Source organism: Aplidium turbinatum, chromosome 2, assembly GCF_918807975.1.
Source record: "Aplidium turbinatum chromosome 2, kaAplTurb1.1, whole genome shotgun sequence".
Classification (NCBI taxonomy): Eukaryota; Metazoa; Chordata; class Ascidiacea; order Aplousobranchia; family Polyclinidae; genus Aplidium; species Aplidium turbinatum.
Window position 1 is genome coordinate 37,007,051 of NC_137473.1, and position 10,385 is coordinate 37,017,435.

Below are 10,385 nucleotides of genomic sequence, written 5' to 3' on the forward strand. Positions count from 1 at the left end.
GGTTACAGGGGTAACAGTCGGTTATCATAAGAGATAAGGCGATGTCTTAGTTCCCGGACGAGCCCCCAGTGTAGGGTTTTGCTTATCTTATGCCCCTAGTGTAGGGTTCTGCCTAACTTAAGTCCCCAGTGTAGGGTTTGGCTGTCTAATTTGTCGTAATTGTTTATAAAATTAAAAAGGATAATTTAAAAAGGATAATTTAAAAAAGGATAATTTAGGCTTCTGGCTGTCTAGTCTAGGGGTATGACTTCCTACAAAAAGCAAACGAATTAAATAGAATCATACATTTTATTGTTTATCAATATTACAAGTTTTAGTATTCGGGGAGTTGAGAAAATTGACTAACTAATCTAGTTTATTAAGACGGGTGTCGGATGAGTGACATTCTCCCGGCGTGAATTTAACCTTCTCGTTCTAAAATTCAGTCCGTTCGTTTTGCCAGTCTAATTTCGAATCAATGTCTGAGCGTCTGCATTTTTCAATTCCCCGCTTATATCATAATATCCCGGTAGAGCCTTTTCATCAATAATAGCTATCGTAAGAATCAAGGGAAATGCTATACCGGTTTCATAGTTATGTCGCATTAGAAATACAGATGTGTTGAGCTAGATTCTGTGTGAGTGGCGTTTGTCAACAGGAAGCTTGACTTATGTTCTGTGAGAACGCTAGGTTTTGAATTTGCAGCATTGAAATGCATTTTGCAATACTGATAATTTTCGGTTAAATGTTAAAATATAATTTTGTTAGTTAAGAACATGGTACATGTTACATATTATTTTAAGTAAATTGCAAATAAAAGTATCACTTAAAGCCTGAACTATATCCGTTTTAATTCCTAAGTAGAGACATAGAGAGTAGAGAATGTGTTAGCTGTGGACAGGGTGGTTCTATTGAGTTGAACCGGGTTCTCTCAACAGGTAGAAGACATTCACACGTGCGAGTCTGAAGAAGACAATTATGCATCAAGTTCGAACCACACAAGCGAGAGTACTGCTCCAATATATAGAAACATTTTTGAAGCATTGATGACCCCATTCGAAGATGCTTAGCTTTCCTTGCGGTTTCTTTTGCGGTTTTGTGATGTTTCTTTCAATACATAACCAAACAATGAAAGGTTTGGATCGAAACATTTTGGACGGTGGGCTACTAAATGTTTTCAGTACCGTAGGTACATAACGTTTTAATTCCAAAAAAAGAATATAGCTAAAATTTCATGTCTCAAACGTAAGCTTCAGGTGCATACAAACCAAGGTATTTTATCAGCACGTGTTTCCACGTCATAATTTTGATATAAACTGTCAAACGGCTTTGTAATGGAAAAGCGGTACATGGGGGGGGGGGTTGACAAAAACGTTACGTTGGCGTTACATGGGGGAGGGGGGGGGGGGGTCAAAAACTCGGAAAAACAGCGTTACGTAATATTTGAACGCTCCCTTATTTATTATAATAGAAGTTTGGTTCAAACTTTACCACATACCGTACATAACCATACGCGCCGACTTCCGGGGGGGCCGGTGCCCCCCGTAAACTTATGGTTGAGGGGCAACAAAAGTGGTGATTACAAGTGGTGTTTTAAAGATAAAACATTTCGCGAAAGAGATTTAGATAATTTAAACGGACTTAAAGAATGCCGAAAGCAAGAAAAGCCTACGTTGCTCTTGCCCGCAAAACAGCAGCTGATCGCATGGCTTTCTCATACGGTATGGAAATTTCAAAGTGGATGGTAGAGTAACTTACGCTGCTGGAATAGTCACGTAACTATTCACGGCAATATTCAGTAAACCAGCTAAATTAGACGCGCTGTTTTCAACGAGGTCTTCCCGCTGTGAGACAATTATGATTCAACAGAACGCATTGTTTTCTTCGCAATGTGTGAGAATTAAATCGAAAACCGATAAAAGAAAAGGTGTTTAATGGTCTTGGTCGCAGATATTGCCTGCATTAACGACGTCTCTTACCGCTATTATCACCTAGCTGACCTGACATCATTGTTTTATGCGGCCGCTAAGGTTTGACATCGACTTTAACGATCATGGAATGTTACGTAATAATAAGAACGATTATATCCTACACGCAAAAATAAAAAAATGATCTCTTAAAACATCTCTTCCTGTTTTGTCTCGTGAGCTTTGCATATTGCTCAACAAGTGCATAAAGTTTAGAATTGACAAGAAATCATTGAATTTGAAAATTAAGTTTGAATCACTGCAAATAAACGTATTCAAAACTTTTACTTAGGCACACTCCGTAATCTACGTCGACAATGATTTTTAGTGCGTTCATTTTGAAAACTGCCGAGCTGGAGACAACAGCATGTCCCGTGTTAGTTGAACTTGCCTTTTTGATGTGAAAATCACTTGCAAACATCTCGACCTTTACTCGAGTATATAGCCTACTGTATTCAATAAAAGACTACAAAGACTTTCGATAAAAAACAGAAGAGAAAACACTTCGCCGTTGTCAACGCTTTGAAAGAAAGTAATTAGCGAAACGAGGTTAATAAAACTGATAGCGGGTTTTCACTCTGCTTGAGATCATGATTTTTTACGTTTTATTTCGATAACTTCACTGTCTTGATCGTTGTTATTCACTCGCACGAAAAGGAAACGAATCGTCTTGTTTTCCAACTGTTCCAATTATGAGCAATATCAAAATTGAACAATATCAAAATTTTTACTAGGCGTATGCGTAAAACTAATCCTTTCAAGCAGCGGTTCTAATAAATTCGGTTTGCGACCAACACAAGGTTAATATTGTTTGCTCGTACACAAATAAGGACGTGGTGTAACATACACTTGTCATTCTTGTGTCAGGTGTTGAGTTGGGCTGTTTAGTTTCAGAAGTATCGTTTGTAGTTTAAGTAGGCTATACAAAATTAAAATTCTAACTGTCGTAATTGTTGCATCTCGACATTTCCTTGTTATCATATCCGCTGATATTGTACAATAAAATTTATCAACTAACATAAGTTTTGGAGTTCATGAAATTTATGGGCATTTTTAAACGTACCGTACCTTTAACGTTCTTCTGCAGATATCATGTTTCGATTACTTTTTGATCCAGCGTTTGCATTCTTTCAAATTCGCAACCCACTACAAAAAAAAAATTGTGCGAAACACTAAACTTCTATCACACAGTGTAAGCGATTTTGAGGGATGCAAGTACACGTGATCGAAACAGCTTTGAACAAGAAAGTTTAATGGCAAAAATGATAAAAACAACGCAATTTCAAGTCTAAAACATCGTACCTTTTAAACTTGATGACAATAACAGAATGTTCGGCAAAACCACTGTTAAACGGTGTCAGGCGTGAGACTTAAAAATGCGAAACTGATAAAAAATGTAACACATTTCCAATTCAATTGTCCAACAGATTGTTTTAAGCAAACTGAGTTCAATCATAAGATGTAAGGGAACGTTCAAATATTACGTAACGCTTTTTTTCAGAATTTTTGACCCCCCTCCCCCATGTAACGCCAACGTAACGCTTTTTTCAATCCCCCCCCCCCCCCATGTAACGCTTTTTCACTACGAATTCAGCACAAAAAACTACTATTCCGTACTCGAAAGCGTTACGTAACGTTTTGCTTGAACCCCCTCCCCTCCGATGTGACGCTAACGTAACGCTTTGCATAACCCCCCCCCTCGAAGGCGTTACGTAATATTTGAACGTTTCCTAATAATTTGTTGAAAATAACACAAAAAGTACATGCCTTAAATCCAGAGATAAAACTGCCCATACAATAAATCGCAGGGGATCATAATATGTGGGTCAGTTGCACAACTCCACACATGCAAACAAGCCTAGCAGCTATAACCGGGGTGCAAAAACAGCGAGTTTGCCAAAGAAGTATTATCATGACGGAGAGGCAGATCTATATTATAATCATAAGTTGCTCAAAGATCGCTATTTTTGTTGCAATTATCATCTGACATGATGAAAAGCGTATTTGCAAGGCAGCCACGTGTACAGAATGCAACTGTAGTCCCAAGATTTGTAATATGATGTAACACGGACAAATTCGATTAAAAAAAAGCGATTTTACTCTTTTAGGATTAGTTAGGTTGTTGATCAAACGAATTCGTGGTTCTACTGTGTTACCATAACAAAAAAGTTATCAGATGCAGTAAAAATTGAGGAAAAGTGTTTTCTTGAAAGTGCGCACAGTAGAGCAAACTTCTCGGGTTTATACACATCTTTGTGCAAAGTCAAAACACAAATCTCTTTGTAACGAAAATTGAACACGACAAACGAGTACAAATTAGTATGTTAGAACAGTTGCTCATGGTTCAAAGAAACCCAACCTTCCCCACGCAATACCCCAATCGCTAATGATTTGCGATTCTTCTTACAAGTCAATGATGAAAGAATTAACTATATAAAACTTTGGAGAATAAGTCAATAATGTTGCAAACACGCAACAAAAACACGTAACGGTAGGAAATTGTGCCAAACGTGCCAGAGGGACTAGCAACATAGTTCGCTTGATCAAGCAGAGCACGAAATTAAGATGAGTGTATGATAATGATAAATGAATACGATGCGTTGAGTACCTGATAATGCAACTTTAGAACGTACAGCACCATAAAACAAATTCTGCAATGTTCCTTATTTATGTTGGTATCATACAAGTGCAGTAAAACATGATCTGTTAAGTACATCTTATAGCTGATTGGTTCCTGACATCTGTTCACGTTTTGTAAAATGTACAAAATAAACAAAAAATACTCACAACTTAAACTAATTTTTTAGTCATTCACGAGTAGCATGAATAGAGTACCGTCCAGTAAGACACACATATGCGGAGCAAGATAAACGCCACTGCCCAAGGGTGGTAAAAGGCAGAGCCCCTCGACCCTTGGAGTAGCGAGGAAGGTTCACACAAAGAAGATAAGAAAAATCCTACCCTCTTATCTTTAAAATTTATGTATTGAAATAAAAGCGTTAATTGATTCTAAAAAGTTTTGGTTCGTGTTCTTTTGACAAAACGGTTCAATGTCGTTAAAAATGTAGCCGGCTCTGGGGAGGGTAGACAATCAAATAAGTGTCGTGTACGATAAAGATTTCAACAAATCAATCCAAGTAAAATGCCATTAACTTTGTTTTTCAGTTTAATGAATGACAGGAGTCGAAGACTGTAGGTCAATTATAATAAAGTAGACGATCATGTAATTACGTGATTTTAATTACACGCTCTGAACAAAAAAGGTATGCAGATAATCTGCTTTTCGACATTACTTGTTAAACACAATTCCTACAAAAATGATAGATCAGAGAGGCTCGCAAAGATCTCCATTCATAAAATCTCCAGTCCGGCACTTTCGCAAAATAGTTATATATCTTTTGATAGGCGTTGTGAACCACGCAACGTTGCACATTGGATTGAGTTTTAGCGCACTGTAGTTTTTTAGGCGCACAGACACCAATAAGTTGAAATACTTCGTCACAAATTTAACTCTAAAACAATGAAAAGTAGGTGGATTCCGTGCACTTTTAACAGTGGTTAGTTATTTCAAGTTGAACCACAAAACTTTAATAAGTTGAATGCCATTAAACGTTACCAAAAAAAACTGCCTGTGACATACAAGATTGCTTTCGCATTCCAGCAACATAAATTTGATGAGTTGAATGAGTAACCAAGATCTATTTCAGTAGATGCAAAGGCAGACACCACGGTTTCTTGTAACATATATTGGAAACCAACTCCATATTTTTCTCGCGGTTTTCGAGCCATTTTTGTTGGGGTGTCGCATGATTATATAAGTTGATTTGTAACACGCTTTGTATTTCACATTTGAGTTGTAAACACTGAAATTAATGGAACAAAATTTGCAAATTAGTCAAAATTTTCAAGCTTGTAGGTCAAAATTTGGTTTTCCTTCTTGTCACTCAAGCTACTTACAAGCATGATGTTGATCTTTCTAAGACACTACATCAAATGATCTCTTGAGTGAAACAACTGATTTTGCTGATGACAAGTATCCAAAAACATCAGAACGATACCGACTGAAAACTTGTGGGACACGACAAAGCAAAAAAAATATGCCTATACTTTTGTACAAGTTGGATAAAATAACCAAGTTTGATATGCAGCGGCTGCAGCACTGTAATCAATTCCCGTTATTTTAAAAGAGCACTATCAAGTTACGTTGTTAACAACAAAACTAATGAACGTAAAAAGTCATAGCAACATAAACGGAACACAATAAAGAAAAATTGCACAGAAACTGAAAAAAATATATAAAAAATGATAATTACAAAATGAATTTTACAACATTGTGAATCTGTCACTCCACGTTATGAACACCGTTGTTACAGAATCACATATAGAAAATGAATTTTGGTTGTGATGAAAACTAAACAGTCCAAATACAAACTAAGAAATAAAAAAACTAATGAAAGCAACCCCTTTTCTACACACAAGCACACATGGTTACGACATTACGCCAATATTTTCAAAAACTAAAAGTCGACAAGTAATTTTAAAATTACAAAAAATGCCAATAAATTTAAAGATTGCAATTGAAAAAGCATGACAAGATTAACGCATGTTGACAGCAGATAGAATGCTTGATTGTGTAACTGTAAAACGTGCATGAAATCGGTATTGGCAACTATTGTCCAATGCACCATACTGATTAATGAGAACCGATTATTGTCAATACGATTCCGTCAAGACCGTATGGTTAAAAAACAATTCACAGTTAACAAGACAAGCAAATGGGTACCTGAAAGACCATTATTTTCGTACACTCTGTCGAACAGCATGGCATACCCAATCAACTTTGGTAGTCCATTGTTTGTTTTGAGCGACAGCCATGCAAGTCTTAAAATATTGCAAGGCGTCCTCTTCAGATTTCTCAACAGCAAGTGAAGTGCGTACATATTCAATGTCTTCGAAATTAGATAGCTCTGGCAGGCCAGCACCCAGCATCATTGAAAGCAAATTAATGATGACCCCCGCTTTTTTGCGTATTGACATGTATGCTTGACAGCAGAGATCTTCAAAGTTTTTATAATCAGTAGATTTACCAAAGTCAGATGTAGAGCCACGGCAAATAACCCTAATAAAATCACCAGGTAACACAAAAGGTACTCGATTTCTACAAATGCCATATTTCTTTTTTTTATGATTTAAAAAGTGACCAAAATCAATATGAAACATTTGGCCGTTCTTCTTGATCATTATGTTGTCGTTGTGTCGATCTACAATGCCTAGAACCAGTGTCGCAACTGAATAGCCAGCACAGGATCTGGTAAAGTTAGAAATCGCTTTCTGATATTGCTTTTCTTCCACATTGTTATCTTTAAGCCACTGATGCAAAGTGCTGTTTTTTAACTGGAGGGACCTAACAACGCCACCTTTTTTTTGAATGGTCATGATGGTTTCAGCATTTTGAACAAGTTCTATCATTCCTACATTTTGTCCCATTGAAATGCAAATGTAAGGAGAAATTGACAAATCCAATTCATCATTTTGCCAAATATCATCCATTACACGAAGGATTTGAAGGGTCAGCATGTCCTGTCTCAAGTCGTCTCCATTCTTGAACAAAATGCTGTGAAAGGGTTGAAAATGATTGGATAATGGATCGGCATTGTGCCATTGAAGTATGATTGGCCGCTTTGCTGAGGGTTTAACTTCACTCATTTTAGTTTCCAGCGAGCCAAGCTTGCAAGCAGGATTGAGTGGACTTGTATTGTTCTTCAATACCTCAACATAATCTGGCTTTAGAAGATGTTCTCGCAAAGTTTTTTGTGATAATGTGTCTTCTTTCTGTAGTATTGTATGAACATTGATCAATTTCTCAACGATTTCAGTTTGTCTCAGTAGTTGGTCTAAGTATGCCCCACATGTACGACAATAAGCTTCAAGGATTAAACCAAATCGAAAAGACACCTGCACATCATGCATTTCTGATTTTAGGTGCCAAAAAAGAAAATGGCCGATCTTCAAATTGTTGATTGCTTTGGAAAGCAAAAATCGCACCAGAGAATTATCCAAGTAAGACTCAAACTTTAATGCCGTTACCAACTGTAGCAAGTAACTTAACAGACCGTCATCATTAAGACCCTTTTCCAGACAAGTTGTTGCAAACCGTCTCACCACGGGGTCTGGATATTTGCTATCCAACAATTCCAATGCTATCTCAGGACTCAAATACTTCCAAGTTTTAAGCATCCGATACATTTCCTCGACACATTCTCTATTTTCCCATTCTACTGACTGCAAAAGTTTGGGGAGAGATTCAGGAATCTTCATACAATGCTTTCTATTTTGCCACAACATTTGTTTTTTATTGATTGGTAACTGAGCAAGTGGGTCTAATGTTATGATAGGATTGATTAGCTGTGACGCACATTCAAACTCTGCTTCTTCGTTGACATTGGTAAACATACTCCTGTTGTGTGCATTAGAAATTGCAAATGCATCTGTTTCAACGTAATCTCCTGAATCAAGTGCATTCGAAGATTCTCCAACATATTGAATATTTGAGCTGAATGACTCGAATTCTAGTTCAAGACAAGGTGTTTCTTTGCAGGGGTTAGACCCACTCATACCAATTGGATGAAACAACCCTTCCATGTGGCATGGAGGATGCCAGAGATGGACATTGTATTTACCTTGCAAAAGACATCCTCTAAAATCATACAATGGCAAATTTGCCCAGGCCAGTGCACAAGTTTCATCTTTTTTCTTTCTCACACTACAAACAGAGAGACAAATCTTTGCACCACATGGTATGTCACGAACAGATATGTTAAAATCTAACCACTCATTCCATTTTGGAGCTGTGGAACCACCAAGATCAACTGTCTTTTGAGCAAAGCACAGAGGCTTCATTCCATGAAACACATTGGCCAGAACATACAAATTTTCAACAACATTCAAATAGCTTCCAGAGTTGACACGAAACTTAAAGTGATGGTTGATGGCAAATGAAGGCATGGATTTGGGAATTTTTGTATTTAAATCAGATTTGTATCTGCCAATTTTTGGCTCTATGTATGGTGCAAATGGAGGGGTGTCCTTCAACACACAATCAACATCTTGCAACATGAGATTTGGAAGTTCATCACGGTTTACACACTGACGTATGTACTTATATTGGCAGATGGGAAAATCTCCAACTAAGTACTCATTAATTCCACAGACTTTTAAAATGTACTGTGCATACAGCTCTGACTGTGACGTTGACTGCTGGGTAACAATTGAAAAGCACTTTTTCTTCATTACTTCTTTGATTATGGCAAAGGGCCTTGTATCAAAAGCAACCTTTACAGAAGCATGAGTTTGAAAAGAATTTTCTTGAACAACCCACACACGAATGACAACAAAATTTTTATTAAAAAGGTTTTCAGTTTGATGACGTGGTAATTTAGCAGTTGGTTCCAGACGAGGAGGATATGAATGTGCAATAATAGCGAGAGACTCATTGCTTCTATTTCGTCTTTCAACTAAATTTTTACACAAAGCATTTATGTTTCTATGAAATTCTTCTACTTCAGGATTTTTGGCTCTAGTCAAGTCATCGACAGGCACCCCAATTACTTGTGAAATGTTACGGTTTAAAATTTTTTCTTCACGATTTCCTTTGGCTTCCTCTAATTTAAGAATTGGTTGAAACAAATGCATGTCACAAAGACGACATTGTTCATCATAAAATTCTTCAATGGTGGCATCTTTAGTCACTCCAACAAAAATATAAGTACTCTGTTCCATTAAGATATTAAACAAAGGCAAATCTTTTGCTAAAGACCATACTTGTCTTTTCAAATCAATGAGTGAACATTCTCTTGTAGTGTCCACGCAAACAAAAATGCCATTTGGTAGCAGAACATCAACAGTAATATTACTTGGCATCAAGGGAAAACCCCATAATTCACCAGATGCTGAGGAATGGCAACTTGATGATGTCATGGTTGACTTTAGCACCACAGTTGAAGTGCTTTGCAGCCTTCAAGAAGATAATAAAAATGAAAAACTATCACATTATCATAAAGAACTGGAATCTGAACATAAAAAACGTCTATTATATTTACAACATATGGTAAATATAGATTCTGCCAAAAGAAAAATGGCATAGTACAGCAGTGCAACATGAGTATTTGAGTAAGTACACATAAAAGAAGTGTAAATAAAGCATATATAATAATATAGTTAACATGAAGCAAACATAGAAGCATAATATATAACATAGCCAATTATGAAACATTGTACTGTAGTTGATGTAACCTTGCTTACTTAACTAGTTCATTTTTTCATGATATGAAACATTATATAATACTTTTGAATTACTGTCACAACATCGACAGCGCTCTGTACACAGTGACCCACACCATTGAACAGTCTTCCTATCCTTGCTGACATCCAAGTGGCTGA

General features: G+C 36.8%; 1 protein-coding gene across 1 annotated transcript; it reads right to left on the reverse strand.

The window, feature by feature from the left end:
- Positions 1–6,348: 6,348 nt before the first annotated feature.
- LOC145764576 (phosphatidylinositol 4,5-bisphosphate 3-kinase catalytic subunit alpha isoform-like) lies at positions 6,349–9,923 on the reverse strand. Its single transcript, XM_082576202.1, has one exon. It carries the CDS (start codon positions 9,921–9,923, stop codon positions 6,741–6,743), a length of 3,183 nt encoding a protein of 1,060 aa, XP_082432328.1. The 3' UTR covers positions 6,349–6,740.
- Between the last annotated feature and the right edge of the window lie 462 nt (positions 9,924–10,385).

Excerpts from the sequence above, each read along its gene's own strand:
- LOC145764576 (XM_082576202.1), bottom strand. The coding sequence starts at position 9,923 with ATGACATCATCAAGTTGCCATTCCTCAGCATCTGGTGAATTATGGGGT.